Source organism: Paecilomyces variotii (genome assembly GCF_004022145.1).
Source record: "Paecilomyces variotii strain CBS 101075 chromosome Unknown C8Q69scaffold_9, whole genome shotgun sequence".
Lineage (NCBI taxonomy): Eukaryota > Fungi > Ascomycota > Eurotiomycetes > Eurotiales > Thermoascaceae > Paecilomyces > Paecilomyces variotii.
Genome location: NW_021167148.1, coordinates 383,308 through 402,181, shown reverse-complemented (window position 1 = coordinate 402,181; position 18,874 = coordinate 383,308). Strand labels below are relative to the sequence as shown.

At 49.2% G+C, this 18,874-nt stretch overlaps 8 protein-coding genes across 8 annotated transcripts; 5 read left to right on the top strand and 3 right to left on the bottom strand.

The window, feature by feature from the left end:
* Positions 1–38: 38 nt before the first annotated feature.
* Positions 39–4,444, top strand: C8Q69DRAFT_435474 (E1-E2 ATPase-domain-containing protein; the record flags this gene model as incomplete). Its single annotated transcript, XM_028628549.1, has 3 exons — positions 39–623; positions 732–1,012; positions 1,241–4,444. 3 exons carry the CDS (start codon positions 39–41, stop codon positions 4,161–4,163), a joined length of 3,789 nt encoding a protein of 1,262 aa, XP_028483192.1. The 3' UTR covers positions 4,164–4,444.
* C8Q69DRAFT_473937 (putative DNA repair protein Mus81) lies at positions 4,445–6,771 on the bottom strand. The gene is made up of 3 exons (XM_028631089.1): positions 6,413–6,771; positions 6,188–6,357; positions 4,445–6,142 (listed from the first exon to the last, which is right to left on the bottom strand). Exons 1-3 carry the CDS (start codon positions 6,502–6,504, stop codon positions 4,593–4,595), a joined length of 1,812 nt encoding a protein of 603 aa, XP_028483191.1. The 5' UTR covers positions 6,505–6,771; the 3' UTR covers positions 4,445–4,592.
* Positions 6,772–7,235: 464 nt separating this feature from the next.
* C8Q69DRAFT_405836 (hypothetical protein) lies at positions 7,236–9,426 on the top strand (the record flags this gene model as incomplete). Its single annotated transcript, XM_028628092.1, has 5 exons — positions 7,236–7,433; positions 7,495–7,704; positions 7,767–8,278; positions 8,331–8,555; positions 8,616–9,426. 5 exons carry the CDS (start codon positions 7,236–7,238, stop codon positions 9,424–9,426), a joined length of 1,956 nt encoding a protein of 651 aa, XP_028483190.1.
* An 886-nt stretch (positions 9,427–10,312) lies between these two features.
* C8Q69DRAFT_500103 (hypothetical protein) lies at positions 10,313–11,593 on the top strand (the record flags this gene model as incomplete). The annotated part of the gene is made up of 2 exons (XM_028632337.1): positions 10,313–11,078; positions 11,166–11,593. The coding sequence occupies 2 exons, from the start codon at positions 10,313–10,315 to the stop codon at positions 11,591–11,593; spliced, it is 1,194 nt and encodes a 397-aa protein (XP_028483189.1).
* Positions 11,594–12,101: 508 nt separating this feature from the next.
* On the top strand, positions 12,102–13,896 carry C8Q69DRAFT_326979 (hypothetical protein). Its single transcript, XM_028627431.1, has 4 exons — positions 12,102–12,242; positions 12,322–12,915; positions 12,976–13,110; positions 13,170–13,896. The coding sequence occupies exons 1-4, from the start codon at positions 12,186–12,188 to the stop codon at positions 13,845–13,847; spliced, it is 1,464 nt and encodes a 487-aa protein (XP_028483188.1). The 5' UTR covers positions 12,102–12,185; the 3' UTR covers positions 13,848–13,896.
* On the bottom strand, positions 13,896–14,720 carry C8Q69DRAFT_326976 (putative flavo protein). The gene has a single exon (XM_028627430.1). The coding sequence runs from the start codon at positions 14,569–14,571 to the stop codon at positions 13,945–13,947; it is 627 nt and encodes a 208-aa protein (XP_028483187.1). The 5' UTR covers positions 14,572–14,720; the 3' UTR covers positions 13,896–13,944.
* An 849-nt stretch (positions 14,721–15,569) lies between these two features.
* C8Q69DRAFT_326969 (2-polyprenyl-6-methoxyphenol hydroxylase) lies at positions 15,570–17,288 on the top strand. Its single transcript, XM_028627429.1, has 2 exons — positions 15,570–15,768; positions 15,827–17,288. Exons 1-2 carry the CDS (start codon positions 15,751–15,753, stop codon positions 17,111–17,113), a joined length of 1,305 nt encoding a protein of 434 aa, XP_028483186.1. The 5' UTR covers positions 15,570–15,750; the 3' UTR covers positions 17,114–17,288.
* A 72-nt stretch (positions 17,289–17,360) lies between these two features.
* Positions 17,361–18,813, bottom strand: C8Q69DRAFT_523040 (hypothetical protein). Its single transcript, XM_028633561.1, has one exon. The coding sequence runs from the start codon at positions 18,564–18,566 to the stop codon at positions 17,514–17,516; it is 1,053 nt and encodes a 350-aa protein (XP_028483185.1). The 5' UTR covers positions 18,567–18,813; the 3' UTR covers positions 17,361–17,513.
* Between the last annotated feature and the right edge of the window lie 61 nt (positions 18,814–18,874).

The window sequence follows — 18,874 nt, the reverse complement described above, 5'->3', positions numbered from 1 at the left end:
AATTGAGGTCGGCTATATCGGCAACCAAGCCATCTCAGATGTTGATCGGATCCCACAGACGCGATATTTCGGATAAAGGAACCCTGACCACCGTCCTCCTGGTGAACAACGTTCACTGCGCATCATGTGTGGCCTATGTTGAAGAAGTCCTGTCCGGAATGTCATCAATCAAGAACGTAGATGTCTCGATCCTCACCCATGAAGTACGAGTCCGTCATGGCTCGACCACCGGAGCTTCAGACCTGCCTATGGCCCTGATCCATGCGGCCTTCGAAGTCCACCACGCAACGACTTACGATCAGGAAGGTCGTCCAATTTCTGACATTGATACATCTGACTGGGATACCACGCGTCCCAGGACTCCACGGAGGCCATCTTCGTGGATACCTTCCAATCCTTCTACCAGACCTGAACAGCCACGGGCGAAAAGCAGACAAACAATACATATCGAGAACTGCGAAGCGTGCCGAAAAGAAGAACTTGGAAAATCTATTCATCCTTCACAGTCATTGGGCGCACTTGACACCAAGAAGAGGGCATTGGATGATGGCACCATTCCATTGTTTTGTCACCAGTCTCTGTCGAGTTGTGAAAAGGAGACAGAAGATCTGCTTTCTCCAGTCGTATCTACACACTCAGATGACCACAAAGAGCACTTGCCGCAGACAGACAATACCCACCCTACAGAAGAAGTCCACGCCGATTCCAAGATATCAGAAGATGCAACAAAGGAAACGAGTACTTCCCACTTAACTGAGGCCGCTGAAGAGTACGAAGCCCGCCTCAGCATAGGCGGAATGACATGTGCTTCATGTTCCAACGCCGTTACGAGTGAGGTTCAGCAGCTGGACTGCGTTAAGAGCGTTACTGTTAACCTACTCACAAACAGCGCTACCTTGGCATTTACCGGCCCGAAGGAAAACATAGACAAAATCATAGAGCAAATAGAAGACATCGGTTATGAAGCATCGCTTTACGAGCTTCATGCCAAGCGCCGACCTTCGCCGGAAGAGTACGAAGCGCGGATCAGCATCACTGGAATGACTTGTGGATCGTGTTCCAGTGCAGTTACCAGAGAAGTGGAACAGTTGGATTTCGTGAAAACGATCTCTGTTAACCTGTTGGCTCATAATGCGACACTGACCTATACTGGCCCAAAGTCGAATATTGACGAGATCACACGCCACATCGAAGGTATTGGCTACGAAGCTTCGGTTGACGAAGTAAAACCGAAGTCAAGATCCGGGAAAGAGCCGACTACCTACATGGCAGAGATCAGTATCGGTGGCATGACCTGTGGATCCTGTGTCGGTGCAGTCACCCGTGGCCTCGAAGAACTGCCCTTTGTTAAAAGCGTTGCGGTAGACCTTTTGTCCAACAGTGGCAAGGTTGAGTTTGAGGGAAGAGATAACCTGGATAAGATCTCAGAGAAAGTTGACGATCTGGGATATGACTGCTCAGTGGTCAATTGCCATCCCGTGGATCCCAATGGAGACGAAACAACCGAAGTGTCGACAACTAGGACGGTCATGATCCGTGTCGACGGATTATTCTGCCATCACTGTCCTGAGAAAGTAGCCGAATCATTGGAGGTGTTCAGAGGTGACACTTTCGACTTTGAGATAGAGCAAATGCTGTCCCTCAATGACCCTATCCTGAAGATTACCTATACACCGGCACCCCCGACACTCACCATTCGAAGCATTCTTTCGGCAATCCAGGAGGCCAACCAGGCCTTCACACCAAGCATCTATCATCCTCCTAGCATCGAGGATCGTTCACGTGCGATGCAACTACATGAGAGGCGCCGGTTGCTGTCTCGTGTATTCTTTGTATTCCTTGTGACTATACCTACCTTTTTAATCGGGATTGTGTTCATGTCATTGGTGGCACCCACGAACCCGATTCGTAGATATCTTGAAGAGCCAATGTGGGCAGGTCGAGTATCTAGGAACGAGTGGGCACTTTTCATTATGACGACTCCAGTGATGTTCTACGGCACCGATGTGTTCCACGTCCGAGCCATGAAGGAAATCCGCGCTCTTTGGCGGCCTGGCAGCAGGGTTCCAATTCTGCGGAGGTTCTATCGATTCGGAAGCATGAATCTCCTTATTTGCGCAGGCACTATGGTCGCTTATATATCGTCTCTCGCGGTTTTGATCATTGACGCCGTGGTCAACACTCCTTCAAGCAGACAGAGCTCGACATACTTCGACTCCGTTGTCTTCTTGACTCTCTTCATTCTTGCCGGACGTTTTTTGGAAGCGTACAGTAAAGTAAAGACGGGTGATGCTGTTGCCTCCCTTGGGAAGCTCAGACCTTCAGAAGCTTTGCTTATTACCGACAATACGGATCGATCGGACAACCAAGCGGAAAATCCCCAAGGGCGGAAAATGCAACGAGTTAGTGTCGACTTGCTGGAAGTTGGTGATAGGGTTAATGTCCCCCACGGAGCCTCTCCTCCAGCGGATGGCACTGTTGTGGGCAGTGGCTCGTACCGGTTTGACGAAAGCTCCTTGACTGGAGAATCAAGGCCAGTTCACAAGGCAGAAGGTGATAAAGTCTACGCAGGTTCCGTCAACCTTGGCCAGCCGGTGTCAGTGGTAGTGACCGAACTAGGAGGTACCTCGATGCTTGACCAAATTGTTGCAGTCGTCAGGGAGGGCCAGAGCAAGCGAGCTCCATTGGAGAGAGTGGCTGATATACTAACTGGATACTTTGTCCCCGTCATCACCCTCATAGCCATACTCACATTCATCATCTGGCTTTCTCTTGGGGAATCTGGTGTTTTACCAGCCGACTACCTTGACGTCGCTCAAGGTGGATGGGCGTTTTGGAGTCTGGAGTTTGCTATCTCAGTCTTCGTCGTAGCATGTCCTTGTGGATTGGCACTCGCCGCCCCAACAGCCCTCTTTGTCGGTGGAGGTTTGGCCGCGAGACATGGTATCCTTGTTAGGGGAGGTGGTGAGGCGTTCCAGGAAGCAAGCCGCCTTGACGCTATCGTCTTCGACAAGACTGGTACCTTGACCGAGGGGGGAAGTCTGAAGGTATCCGACCACGAGGTTCTTGTGACTGACACCGAGGATGAACAAGTCGCCTGGGCGCTTACACGGGAGTTGGAAGACAGCAGCAACCACCCTATTGCAAGAGCCATCTCCGAACTCTGCAGTACAAAGGCCCGAATTTCGATAATATCATCTGACATCCACGAGATATCCGGTCAAGGAATGAAGGGTATCTTCACTGTCTCCGTTGCTGGTGCTACAAAGCAAAACAAGTACGAAGCAGCTATTGGGAACGAACGGCTTCTTAAGTCTCTTCCTTCTTCTCATACGGATACCTACTACCTTGAAAACCTACTCTCCCGATATCAATCCGCTGGAAAGTCAACTGCTATACTTTCTCTTCGCAAAATATCGGATGCAGAACCGGATACTACCTTTACTCCAGCTATTGTGTTCGCGACGTCCGACCCTATACGCGCTGACGCTGTGGAAGTTATTTCTCAACTTCAGGAACGCCATATCAACGTATTCATGTGCACGGGAGACAATCAAACGACCGCACACGCCGTTGCCGCTACCCTTGGAATTCCACGTGAAAATGTGATGGCAAATGTCATGCCTAACCAGAAGGCCGATTTCATCCGCGGAATCCAGCAAGGAGGCTCCCAGGATGATGCAGAAGGCACATTCCAGAACACGAAACAGTCTAAGAGGACGATCGTAGCTTTCGTAGGCGACGGAACAAACGACTCACCAGCTCTCGCGGCCGCGGACGTCAGCATCGCCATGGCTTCTGGCTCCGACGTCGCGATCAACTCCGCCAGTTTCATCCTTCTGAATTCCGAACTGACAACAATCCTGAAACTGGTTACCCTCAGTCGCCGCGTTTTCCGTCGCGTCAAGATGAACTTCGGCTGGGCAGCCATCTACAACGTTAGCCTGGTGCCTATCGCGGCCGGCGTTCTCTACCCCATCGTCAGCGGAACGAAATACGAAATGCTCAATGGCAAGATGACGCTAGTCAACGAACACTGGCGGTTCAGCCCTGCATGGGCAGCCTTGGCTATGGCGCTGAGCAGTGTCTCGGTTGTCTGTAGCAGCTTGGCTCTTAGAATTGAAGGGAAGAATATCCGGAAGTTCTTCGGGATGACGGATTGAAAGAAATGGCATAATTCCACATGAAACTTTCACCCGTGGCCTGAATGCTGTTTTGTGCATATTCAATGTCTTACGCCTATAATGATAACGATGTGGCATAAAATCCAAATTTCGATGCGTCATACCCATACGGAAAGTGGCGTGCTATGTGGTAGGGGGCGATTATGCGTTCATATTATCAATGTCTTCGTTGGGCATCTTTTTACTACTACGAATCGTTACCATATGGTGTATTAATGTATTTATCTACAATAGCCCAAATGGGGATATGTATGAATCGTCTGATTAATGATACTATACTTGTTCATAATAAGAGAGGTTCCGGAACCAGTGTGATCGCTACACTCATTGCGTATCGAGTAGATGAGGGACAAAGTAGTTGTCTATTAAGTGTAACCGTTCGTTAATGTAAAAGCACTCTATGATCATTCAACCGGAACCGGGTTCTCCCCATATCTCCGCAAGCTTTTTACTCAGCACTTTCGCGATCTTCTTTCTCCCCACAATTGTCTTCATCCGCTCGGAGATCATTTCTTCCTTCTCCTTCGGATCAGCTAGCGCCTCGAATGCCTCGATGAAGTCCCGCGGTGTTTTCCACCGTCGCTGGATCTCGAGAGCTTTCTCGCCCGTCACGCCACGGGTGCACATGAGCATTTTCAGGAAGACATCACGCAATGATAGGACGTCGGACTTTGAGGTGAGGGCGGAGAAAGTGACGAAGGTGATGGCAATAGTGGTGTGTGGGTTTTCTGTTCGAAGGCGGTTGAGAGTAGGTAGGTATGACTCGGAGGAGAGGTCGTGACTGGACATGAAAGCGAGAGAAGTGGGCGGGTTCACGGCGGTAGATGCGTTCGTTGCTGTTTCGGAAGGTGGTTCGTACATGCGTCGTAGAAGAGCGGTCATACGGGCCAAATAACGGATTGAGTCGTCGAGATTTCGGGTCTTTTTGACGAAGTAGCCATTGACTACCTGCGTCGACGCGATGGCTGATGATACTAGCTCTTGGTACTTTGCCGCGGAAGGATGGCTTGAGTCGTGCGTGATAGCGAATTCTTCGATTAGGTAGACGACATTTTTCATCCCTGAACGGCGGAGACGGAATTTCTGCTCGTGAAATCGTCCGTCTTTGATGGAACCGATGAGGTCGTCGAGCCGCTTCCGCTCCACGATCCAATCCAGCATTATCTCGTCGCCTTCCTCACCAAACCGGGATAAATAGTGAGGATCGTGACATTTTGCTACCCAGATAGCGTCGCCAAGTTCCAGAGCACGGACTTGGGGTACGATGCCCTTTTTGCGTAATTCGGTGGAGATATAATCTCTGTCTGTAGATGTCCGGACTTCACGGGTGTCCAGAACCAGCTGGACGGTGAAGCTTCCGGGAGGGAGAACGATCGTTCTGACGCGAGGATCTCCAGGTGCTCTTGTGGGTGGATTCTGTACCAACTGAGGACCAGTCGCTTGATATTCCGTAGGCAGTGACGGCGGACGCGATTCAGACCCTAACCGTACAATATCCGGGCCTTCGTCCAGCGCGACGGATGGTGTTGCTGTATTCCTAATAGGTTGCTCAGCTCTTAAGGTTGTGCTGGGTGCGACAGGTTCATTGGGACGCGTTTCTAGAGTCTTTTTAATCCTCTTGGCGACCTCCCACCCTTCTTCTGTCAGAGCATACTTCCTCAGCGGTCGCCCGTGCTCGTAGACTAGATCCTTCTGGATGAGGGTCTTCATCGAGTTCCAGGCCGTATAGAACTTAGTAGGATCACTGGGAGCTGTGAAAGAAGCGTCACAATAAGGCTGAGCTGCTTCGATGAGCTGCGCCTTGGTCATGCTCTGGGACGAATTCTCGTTCAGAGTTGCCAGGCCTATGAGTAAAGCATATGGCCCAGAGCGTAAGGCCGGAACATACGGCTTTGCTTTCTTAGGCCTCTTGACCGGTTCAGAATCTGGTAAGTTCTCTCCTGAGGGCCGCTTGTTCGCTATTATCTGTTAGCAGGACTCACAACTGGAAACAGCAGATATACCCTTGTGCGGCGGTTCTGGCATTGGGAGCCCATTCTGCTCACAGTATGCCTTTAACTTCTCCGTCAGACGCTCACATAATTTGGGACCCAGGCCATTGAGCTGCTGTGCTTCAGACGGATGGCTGAAAACTAGAGGACATGCTTTCATCGAATCATATGCTTTCTTGTATCTGGAATCGAGTCAGTGCATGATAAATAGAGAATATGCCTGAGTATCAACCATACACAGTGAATCCTTTGCTATTGCGCTCTCTGGCTTGTTCCAGCCATTCCTTGATCCACCCTAGCAACAGAGGGTTTGCGCAGGTATCTGCCATCCTGATATCGTGAGCAAGTCTATGTGGATCTATATTGGGGTCTCATGCTAGCACAGTCTCCATGCGACGGATCTCTCCGTGACATCGGCCGAGCCACGCAGATGGAGCACCGTATCTACTAGCTGAGCGCTCTAATCGAACAGAGACCGACGGGCCTTCGCGGATAAAGAGGCGATACACGCGTTGGCGGCACGTGGTCACGTGGGTGAGAGCGCACTCACCGCCCACTGGGGTTAGCGCGAGTTTCAAAAATAGATCGAGTCTACCATAAAGTCCGACTATGGTATGAGGGGATCTTGATATCAGATCAGCATTTGCAAGATGACCGCATGTGGATCCATTGCATCTTACGTCTTGATCGATGGCATCTGGCAAAAAGAGAAAAGACAGCCGACCAGGCCATTCGAATGGCATACTGGAATCTTGGATGTCAACGGGAGGGATGACGTCGATTACCCACCATATCATGGCCAAGACGGAGGCCTCCTTGGTACTCCTCAGGGCATGGGTATATTATGACCGGGAACGTCTCTATAAATACAATCCTCGTCTTAGTAGGACCCTTAATGTCCTATTTGCCGGTGTACAACGAGTGATCTGCAGGACACAATATGTCAACTCCTCCGCCTGAGATGGCTGCGGCCATACCACGCGACACACTCAATGAGAGCAAGAGCAACAATGCAGCGTCCATGGCTGCTGCTTCCCCAGGAGGGACAGTACAGGATACGATGCCGACAGACAGCCATGCGCTGGCGGTGGAGCAAATCCACCCTGACCAGGACGAAAAGGGCATCGTACAGAAAGCTGGAGCAACGACTGGTTTGACGGATGTTGGATGGAATCGACGACCGGATGATGTTGACAGCCCCCTTGTTGCGGGCTGGTCCAACGAAGATCTCTGGATGTTGATCAGACGCTTCAATAAGGTATGCATATACTTGTCAGTCACGGTGTAGCACACAACAAGCAGGGCTGATCCATTGGCAGCAAATATACCGTGTCAAAGCAGTTCCAGAGCCCCCGATGGCTGCTCTTGATCTCAACGTAGCCGACGATGAAGAGTTTTCACCGGACAAGCTCAGAAGCAAGCTGGAGCGACTTTATGTCACAGTGATCGTGTCACTCATTGCCGCGGGAAAGCATATAGTGCGGTTGCGCTCCTGGAGGGAGCCACGCCGAACGGCGGCATTTTGCGCGGTACGTAGAACACTATCTGCGATACTCTAATATTTTGCGTCTGACTAATTGCTCTTTTCTAGGTCTACTTTCTTGCCTGGCTCTTGGACCTCCTGACTCCTACTCTCCTCGGTACAGTCCTAGTTTTGATCATGTATCCGCCTTCCCGGAAACTGTTGTTCCCTCCGGCTCCATTGGCTCTCGTCGACTCCAAGACAGGATCGGTTAAGACTCCCAAGGCAGGAGTACTAGGCTCACATGATAGTGTGACGGGTGCCCCAGAGAAGCATCGCGGGGAGGCTGTCGAGCAAGAGGCCAGCAACCTCGTTTCCAGTGTAGCTAGTGTGGCCGTGGGAAGTGCTGTTGGAAAACATGATCAAGGGACACCAGAAGATGATCCTATTGAAGGATCAGCACCGGACCCCACGGATGTTGTTGCCTCGTCGGCAGATGCAGCGAGTGCTGGTCAAGGCGCAGTCCCATCTGATGCCCACGACAAGACTAGGGAGCCAATGAAGAAAGAAGTCTGGGAAAAGGTGCAGCCAGTCATGCGTATTCTGAACGATGTCTGTGATACCTGGGAAAAGTTTGAAAAGTATGTTACAATCGAACACACTTGAATGGACAGTTACTGACTGTTATCATAGCGCACTTTCTCCAAAGCCGCCATTCTCTAAATATGCTCCCCTACAGTTAGCAGGAGTCCTGCTCCCTGCTTTCTTGGGTTCTCTCGTGACACCATGCTATGTGTTTGTCAAGATGAGCACATTCTTCGTTGGCTTTGGTTTCTTTGGAGACCCGATCATCAGACGCGGTATGACGATGTTGAACCACAGGTTCCCGCACTGGGAAAAACTCCTGGAGTTGCGAAAGTAAGTCAATATACCATGCTACTGGACTTGATCTAGATCGTAAATCTAACATAAATACAGCACACTTCTCAAGGGGATTCCCACCAATGCTCAGCTTGCGATTACTCTTCTTCGAATCGGCGAAGCGAATGGTGCTCCACTCCCACCTCCTCCTGGCTCCGAGCTGGAAAGGGCCCCATCGCGGCCTGCTTCACTGAACAAGGAGGAAATTCCTTTGGACGCTTCGCACCACGAGATTGAACAAGCCGCAACTGGACAAACAGCCGAGGCCAAACAAATCACTGGATCTGGAAACGACCAGAAATCGCAACAGGGAGGCAAGCAGAAGAAGGGATTCATGTCGTCAGTTGTAGCATTCATCAGAGGAACTACTGCCAAGAGCATGGAGACTAAGCTTGCTGTGGACCGTGCAAGGGCTGCTGTTGGTTCCAAGAACGCAAAGAATCATATTGGTGTCCTCTCCCTAAAGGGTCAACAGCCGGCGCCTGGCGGGCCTGTCGAATTCGAGGCTAGATATAAGGGCAAACGTGGGGCGATCGTCGTCGATACATCCAAAAAGCCAGCCGTTGTTTATTTCACCACCAAGCCAGTATCAGAATCTGAACAGTTTGACCAGAACAAGAAGAGCGAGAAAGAAGTTCTCTTTTCGATGCCTATCGATGATATTCAGGAACTGAAGAAAGTCGGAGGTATTGGATGGAAAGGAAAACTCCTCGTCGGATGGGCAGAAAGGCACAAAGAAGTCATCGATGGCTTGATCCTTAGTGGCCCAGACCCGCAACGATCCTATCATGTCACCGCTATGAAGTCAAGAGACTACCTCTTCAATCGCCTGATTGCAATTAACGGTCAGGTGTGGCAGACATATTGATCTGGCTACACTCTTCGGAGCTATACATGTACTTTTATGAATATGAGATATGATGACCTCAGATTTAGCATCTGTACTTCCATAATGAAAACCCACCGACTGTGATTTTAAAGAGTTTTCCCATGAAGATTTATGCGCACAGTAGTCGAGGTAATGATAGTAGTTGTTATTTTTTTTATTTGATGTAGCTTCTCGATTGCTATGCAAGCATTTCCTTGACTTTGTGCTGATACGCCATTGAAACCTATCTCCAAACTGATCTGTCCACCTGAAGATGTTGTCAAATGTAGCTTATAAGCCGTTACAAGCCTCTGGGTCGCGCTTGAAATATTGATACCACCGAAAATGAATCGACCCGGGACTCATTAATCACTCAAACTTGAAACCAATACCTTACCCGTTGCAGATCAGGAAGTGACAATCTGTGTCGTTATTATGAAGGCTCCTGGTGGCCAATACTCGCAACCCTACTCATACCTGGCTCTGCATGTCGCCTTGCACATTCCAATTTGCTATCTTAAGCAAATTATTCGACCTTCCATCACTTTTTAGCCTTCTCTCCACGATTCAGCTATACCATATAGTTCCAGACCATCTACTACTTCTCTAGTACTGGATCATATCATTCTCGAGTGTCTCTGCTTCTCGGATAACTCTTCACTAATACTTTAACAGCACGAATGCTCTTATCATTTGAACGTCAGATGCACACATGATCCCACTGGCCCTTCCTGAACTATCTCTATAGATTCACCAGAGACTCGTTACTTACTTCTTTACCACCAAATCCATTTCAGACAGAAGCCAAAACCGTTAACTTCTCCTATCTGTCGTACTCCCACACCCTTTATTCCAGAACCACTACTCCCTAAACATATCACCAAAGATGGAAAAGAGCGAATATCCTGTTTCCATCCCAGACGAAGACTACATATCGTGTCCCTTCCAAAAGACGCTTGAAAGTTATTTCGCGGGAGACGCGATGGACCAGGTCCCAGAGGACAATGCTGTTGAACATACCAGCATGGACGAGAGTGGGATGCCATTTCCCGAGCCAACCGACTCCAACTATCACAAGACCGATCCCAACGGCGATATAATACTGGTCCTTAACATGATCTGCCCAGATACGAATGAACCGACGAAAATGAAGCTTCAAGTCTCATCATCGTTCCTCGCATCGGGATCTCTTGTCTTTCAAACCATGTTCACAGGGGGCTTTGAGGAGGCGCACCGCCTGCGAGAGAATGTAACCTCTGGAATCAAAACGGAGATCTATCTTCCAGAAGACAACGCAGAAGCCATGAAGGAGCTCTGCGAGATCATACACCACCGAGAAACCAAGTCCGATTCCGTCGTGTCGCGCAGTCTCGACTCAGTTTGGGAGACGATCATACTCGCCCAGAAGTACGACTGTCTTCGCCTGGTCGTCGATAGATTCGATTGTTACCTTTATCGAACGCAGAAGTGGATTAATTCCACTGATATGGAAGCGACAGTAAAGATTCTGGTGATGAGCTCTCTTCTCGGAAATAACATCGCATTCCGTGGAGCGAGCGAGGTCATTATCGAGAATTCGACTTGGTCACTGACTTGGATCAGAAGGTTTGCTCAGAGGGTGGGGGCGCCGTTGAATATTGATCGGCTTTGTGGTAAGTGCATACCTATATAATAGTGGCAGGATCGAGGAAGCGTGTACTTCATCCCTGGGACTGATAGAGAACTTATCACTCCGGCAGATGAAATCGAAAAGATCCGCGAGGAGCACCTATCGAAAATCTATCAAGGAATACAAGATATTGGAACATACATTTTGAAACAAGGTCATATTCCCGCCTCTCAAGAAGAATCTACCAGACTGAGCACCACGGAATGTCGAGCAGCAAGATGGCTAGCTCTCGGGGAGACCATGGATGCCGTCGGAATGTCTCCGTATGAGAGAAATGGAAACATAAAGGACATTCTACGGAAGATCAAGAAATGCGGAAGTATGAAGATTGGGGGTTGCATTGGACGCAAATGCAAGTGCAAGGCTCCCGATTTGGGTTCCAGAATGGTCAGAATGGTTAACTCCATCCATATCAAGGGCCTGGAACTATCAGACTTCAAAACTGAACAGATAGACAAGGAACCTGCCAGTTCAGTTTTGAGGATAAGGATGGATTGAGAGCGAACTTTTTTATTTTCCCTGTCTTCTTCTTCACCTATGGTTGTTTTCGATCTGTTTTCTGGTTTGGACGGATGATAATGACGATTTCCTTGCCCATTTGATTCATCTATTTTCAGGTGCTATATTTTAGATTGATATGCACGCCAAGAGTTTCCTTGACTCTCTCCTTGGATCTTGTTCTCACGCTGGCTTAATAGCATAATGCCTACCTTAGGTTAGGTAGTTAATGAAAAACCAAGCATATTTACGAACATGAAGGCCACCCGCGTACATTATGCGTACAACAGAACGCAGATCTAACTTTTCTGACAGACATCCTAAAGCAAAGCCCCAGGCAGTTTTTCTTCAAAACTATTGATCTTGGTAGAACAACAGTGTAGGTAGAACTGTACATACTTGATCTCATTGGTAGAACCTGCTCTGTCCCCACACTGAGATCCGAATTTGGCTTAGCGATTCTGACGGGTGTCACCGACTTGAAGACTCTCGTGCAAACTCCCAAACTGCCTATTAGGCACTTTCCTTGTGAATTTTCAGTAAATTCAGATAGTCCGAGATTGCTGTCGGAGATGACGAGCCCGTTCATAACATGGTAGGAACCCCGAGGAGTACAGGGTGCGATAATTGTCGGGTACGGAAGAAAAAGGTGAGTGACGTTCATCGATGCTTTGCAAAGATAAGCACGACCCTATAAGCATATCACGTACTGAAAGGTATGAGTTAAGTGCGGAGAGGAACGTCCTCAATGCCAGGCTTGTTTGGCCGCAGGATGGCCATGTCCTGGCTATGCGAGACGTTGGAAGTTTATCAACGAGAACCAGCAACTGGCTTCTTATTATCAGAAGAAGAGTTACATCTTCGAGGAAGTTGATACAGTGCCAAGTACTGTTGAAGATTGGAACCCAGATTATAATGATCTATATTTGTGGCCATACGGAAAGCTCTCGACATCGGCAGGTTTCGGTACATTCAGGCTCAACATACCTTGGCCTCTAACCTCCGAGCACGACCGAAGTGGCTCTCTGCTTGTCTACATCATAGAAGATCCGAAGAGCCAAGGACTATTCCCCATTAATTCCCATGGTGACTATTTCAGCTTCATACCCAGTCGTATCGGCCACAATGTTGCTCTTGACGCTTCCGTGTCGTGCTTATGCGGTCTTTTTATCGATGTTTTCACTGGCAATTCGACGATCTCGGAAACCGCCATCCGCCGGTATATGAGCAGTCTAAGATGTCTTAGAGAGTGCCTTGATGATGAGCGGAAGCGTTTGGAGTCCGAAACTATTTGCGCATCTGTCATTCTGCAATTGTGTGAGGTATGGTCCCCTTTGGTTTGATGTGTACTGAACGCTGGTTCCTAACTGGCGTCATCGCAGCTGGTAATGAATGCAGATAATGGGAGATGGAGTCATCTGTCCAGAGGTACAAAAGTCCTTATACGAGATTGCGGACCCGAGAGGTGTGCTGCTCCTTTTGAACGCGCCCTGCTTGAGTCGCAGCGAGCTTGGTTTGTGAGTGGTGCAATGTTCTTTCTATTGAAAATGGGATTATCATGCTAATTTATATCTAGATAATGTTAGATATGAGTGAAGGCCAAGAGTGTTTTCTCTCGCAATTGCAATGGCGCCAGTTGCTCCAGAGTCCGGCAGTATTTCCTATCAGTAAAGGGCCTCCAAGTCTGTCCCTACGTTCGAAGCTCTGTGATCTACTTGTGGACGGTCCGGACTTGCTTTCGGAGGCGTCGAAGCTGTCAATGCTGGAAGCCAGTGGTTTGTGCCGCAAATCCGAACTAGAAAGGCAACGTGATCATGTCATATACCGTGCCGTCTCGATGAAGCAGAGCATTGAGAGATGGTACATTGAGGAATTTGAACCATCGCTTTTAGCACATAGGCCTCTAGCCAACGCGTCTACGAAGGCCGTGCCACCATCCGATTTGCAATCCAATCTTGGCATCCCCAGATACCCTGAGGTTCTCTTCGGTGTCTTGGACTGCATCTCCAACTCTGTCTTGATTAGACTTGACGAGCTGCTGTTGTCACTCACAGCAGGATCGCTGGGAGGACATAATGGGTCTGCTGCTGCCGTTGACCCCGACATTACCGCGCAGCGACAAGAAACTGTGCGCACATCATTCGATTCTGTGCGGCAGAGTTCAAGAGTAGCCGCAAAGCCTCTTGAATTTGGAATGCGCCAGATCTGGTCAATCGGCCGCGTCTTTAATCAAGGCCAGACGTTTGACATATGAGAAGGTCTAGTGCTTTGCTTCGTGGATATTGAATTCTACTGGAAATTGGTTGCTCGCCCGGGAGAATAATAATCTATTCCTAGGTATCTATGATCAACTAGTTATCTCGTGGGTGCCTCAACAATGAAAGCAGTTCCTCGAAACTCTCAACAATGTGCTTGCGCTCCTCATCCCACAGTTTGTCCTGGCCTTCAACATCCGATAATAATCCCAAACTCTGTCCGGTGGCCGCTTTTACCAGATACTCTCTGTCAGGAAATGTCAATTCAACGGCCCGCTCTGTCGGTCGCATGTGCAATCCGTGCAGGACCTGCTTTAACTGGGCGGCTGCCTTGCCGCCTCCGTGTCCGCCATAGCTCACGATCATGGCGGGTTTGCCTTTCCACTCGTTGTAGAGATAGTCGATGGCATTCTTGAGAGCCGCCGGGTAGCCCCAGTTATATTGTGGTGTGACGAAGATGAATGCGTCGTAGGATGCGATCTCTTTCGACCAGCGCTGAGTGTGAGGATGAGTATACTGGTCTGGGGAGGTGATCTGCGAAGGCACCCCGGGCTCATTGAACATGGGCAGGTCCCATTCAAGGAGGTCGATGAGAGAAAGGGCTGCTGAGGGGTTGGTATCTTGTATGGTCTTGAGGACCATCTCACTGATCTGAAGACATGCGCGAGGGACGCGCTGGCTGCCCACTATGAGGCCGATCCTTGGGACCTTTGGTACAGACATATTAGGTAGGCTTTCAACAAGACAGCCGCTCCTCTGAAGAACAATAAAATACAAAATAGACTGTTTGCACGATATCTGCAAGCACAGCTCACGTCGCGCAGTCGCAAATGATGCTGTCTGAATATTGTAGAGTGAAGGGCACACCAAAAGAAATCAGACAGTGTTCTTTATATGTCATCAACAATATACTGATCTTGCAAACAACGCACAACTTGCTGCCTATGGACTTGGGGTTGATGATGCGCTCCAACGAATCAGACCATGCAGAGCTTGCTGCGAGAACCTACTCCAAGATATGCTAGTCCAAAAGATCTAGAGGACATAGCCAGTGGCAGCGTGCACTAGTGACGCCCACCGTTATTAGTTTCGTCGTGCAGATCCGCCATTCCCGCCGTCGGGACGAGATTGAGGTTATTCGGAAGAGCTCGAACCCGTTCTTTTCGGGCAGTTTCGGGCCCGATATACTGCGGTCTAACCATAATTAGAAACGCCCTCGGACCCGAGATATCCATATTGAGTCAAGGTGAGAAAGATGAACCAAAGAGAACCATAGATGACTTGTATTCCAATATCGCCACAGCCTTGAAAGACGGGGACATTTTGTGCCTAGGAATAGACGATCCAATTGGATGTGAGCGATGGGAAGATAGCTCAGGTTGCTGTATCATCATCACTGTTAGCCTAGCGCCATCAGTGGATATGGGTTCATGATGCGCTCCAATCATGTGGATGTGTCCCTGACGAGCGTCTATGAGGGACGCGTATCCGCATGTCGATTCTTAGCATAAAAGATAGTGATAATAATGAATAAAGGAACCATCGCCGTACAGAAAAAGATCGACAGTGGTGTCATTGTGCGCAGTAACCAATGGGCCATGTTGTACAGTATCTCAGGTAGTTACTAGTTGGCCCCTTGATCCGAGTCAAGCTTCCCGCGGGCCGCGGACCGCCATGGAGCTGAGCTAGAACAACTATTTATGCCTAGTTCCATCAGATTAAATTACTTGCTTTTGGAATTTAAATAGGAAGATCTGCTCTGCTTAGAAGAGTAGGCTGAATGATACTTTTACTTTATACAGTACATGTGCGACATTACCATATTTAATATAGCTACAGTACATCATACTTGAACATCCTACTCACATACGCCATACACTGACTACAAAACAACCCCCCAAAATGCCAGAGATCAAGAAAGTATGTCCTCCCTGCTCACGAGCATAATCCCACGTCAAAATCTAACAATATCCAAAAGGCCATCATCATCGGCGCCGGCCCTGCTGGTATCGCAGCAGCAATCCGCCTAACCAAACACAACAACATCTCATGCACCGTGTATGAACTCAGACCAGTCCCAACCACACTAGGCGGTGCGATAGGCATCCCATCAAATGGACTGCGTCTTTTCGACCGTCTCGGTCTCTACAACGCTCTCTCGACCAAAGGTTCAGTGGCGTCTAGATTCCGTCTCCATTTCGCACAAGGCGGCGGCGTCGTCGAAGCCGACGTTATACCAGAAGAAGTTCGACAGAAGACTGGATTCAGCCTCATGCGCATCAAACGGGTTGAACTCATGGATGTACTCCTCCATACTGCATCGGAGATGAATATCCCGATCCATTTCGGGAAGAAAATAGTCACTATCACCGAGGACGACGAAGAAGATACGAAGAGCAACAGCAGCATCACAGTGACTTTTTCCGACGGGACAACCGACTCCGCAGACCTGCTTCTAGGCTGCGATGGGATTCACTCCGCTGTACGAACGCAATACGTCGACCCATCATGTCAGCCTGAATATTCAGGAGTTTCCGGCACGTGCGTAATCTTACCGACAAGTGCTCTTTCAGCTGAGAGCCATGAATCATTACAAGCCATCAACGTGTCACTTACGACTGAAGGAGCATTTGCTCTCGTACCCTGCACTGCAGCTGGAGATGAGTTGTTTTTCGTCTTTTCGCGGAAAGTGCCACTTCCTGAATCGGGAGATACGCGAGATGGATGGGAGGAACATCGCAAGAAGGAGGTTGAGAGTTTTAAGAACATGTTGCTTGATGGTGTTTTGAAGGATGTGCATGGGAAATGGGGCGAGGTGCTAACGCAGGCTGTGAATGGGACTAGTTCTGTGTCTTTTTATCCTGTCTATCGACTCCCGTTGGGGGGGAGGTGGTTTCGTGGTCGATGCTTGTTGATGGGTGATGCGGCACATGCGATGCAGCCGCATGCTGGACAGGGGGTGTCGATGGCGGTGGAAGATGTGTTTTTGCTCTCGAGGTTATTGAAGGATGGTGAGGGTGGTGATACTTCTTTGAGTGAGGTCTTTGAGAAGTTTGAGCGCGTGAGGAGACCGAGGATTGATCGGATCTACGAGACTGCAGCGCGGAATGGGGAGAGAAGAAAGCAGACTGGTCCGTGGGGTTTATGGGCGAAGGAGTGGGTGATGTGGGCGGGAATTCTAGCGTCGAAGGCGATAGGCAAGCAGGTGACGTTTATTTCTAATCCGGAGGATCTGGTTTATGATATTGATGAAGTGGAGATTTGATTTGAAGTGAGCTGCGCTCAACTATCTCAGCTATCACAGCTGGAGTGGTGAATGTTCACCTAAAGATACATGCATCTCGACTCATTTTTTTTTCTAGGCTTTTCTCTTTTCATTATTTGTTCCTTTTTTGGCGCCTATTTCACATATCATATGTCAACCCATATCTGTAGGCTTTCCTTGTTTTTTTTTTTTTTTTTTTTTTTTTTTTTTTTTTTTATTATTCTTTTCATCTTCACATAGATATCGTTCCCAACTGACAGCTCCATGAGCTGTTGCATAATGTTCACATGATAGTCGTCGAAATGATCTTATAGAAAAGATCTTTAGTGGACATAAAGAGAGAATTGCTGTCATCAGATCTCTACTGGACCCTTCTGAGTGAGCTTAGTCGCTTTCATGTTTACCACCCATCGTCGGAAGAGCAGGTGAACGGGGTGCCAGCCCTGGTGGCCGAGGGAGCACATTGAAGCCAGTCGCTCAGGCAAAGACCGGTGACATCGGTCAAGTGCAAGAGATCGTTCAGCTGCTTCTTGACTTCTTTGAGTGCATCACAGCTGGCGCAGCGGGACGGACATCTTCCATCCAAGGACCAGACGTATCTTTTGAGGACATCACGGACCTCATACACTGCGGCTGAGCTTGGAATCGGTCCGTTCGACTGCAGAGTATACTTGAAGCAGTTAATGAAGGACAGAGGGCAGCGACTGGTTGATCCATCGACGTTCTCAGCAATGGACGTGACGGTCTCCTCAATACGGTCCAGACCTTCCTGCAGGTCGTCCTTGAAGTCCTGAGAGAGGACCTTAATGGCATCGAAGACGTAGCCGTAAACTTCGGGACTGAGGATCGACCAGTCAAGGCCCACTTCTTCTGCGAGTCCCGGAACGTATTCCGAGATCATGGTTTTAGTGAGCTCAGTGAATATCATGTCGCTGTCGACGGTCATACTGATGGCGACCAATTTGAGCTGTTCTTCGAAACGATCAACTGGATTAACGTCTTCGATGCCAGGGAAGCCGATTGAGACGAGGGGCGCGAAGATTGGATACAACCCGTCGATGAATTCGAGAAGAAGAGGGGCACAGTGATAGTTCTGAGCCACACGGATCAGATCCCACAGGACATTGACATCCCAGTCGTGGACCAGGAACATCTCGATCTCGTGGAGGATTGAGAACAGGACTTTGATAATAAACGGATTGTCGTACTTGAAGCGGATATGCAGACGGGCATGGCGGGGGCGCTGTCGCATGCGAGCCCTGGCCACCATAATCGCGAAGATAGGAGAAGCAGTCTCCATAACCCTGGATGAAACCAAGATATGATTACATGGTTTCAGTCCGACGTGGAGAATGGTATCTCCAGACGGGCTAAGGACACATGCGTTTTCCTCTTGCTGCATTCCAGCGAGGACAGGCGCCAGTTCGTTGCCTTTCTCAGCAGAATCAGACATGGTTGGATCTGTCTGACGTCTCGTAGCGCGCGCTGAGTTCGTGATGGCAACAAGGACTTGGAGTGGGGGAAGCAGTGATGAAGGACGGAAGACTTTTCGAGTCCGTCAAGGATGTAGTAGGAGTGGTAGACGAAAAAGAAAGACTCGTTTCTCGTACTGAAAGAGTGTAGCTTGTGGGAGGAGTCAAGGAGCGGAGCGGGAAAGGACCTGCTGAAGAAAGGAGGACAATGAAGTTTTTGTCAGCGAGAGATTCACATAACAAGTTGTCCTATTTACCTCTGGCTCCCACCCCGTTATCTCACGGAACC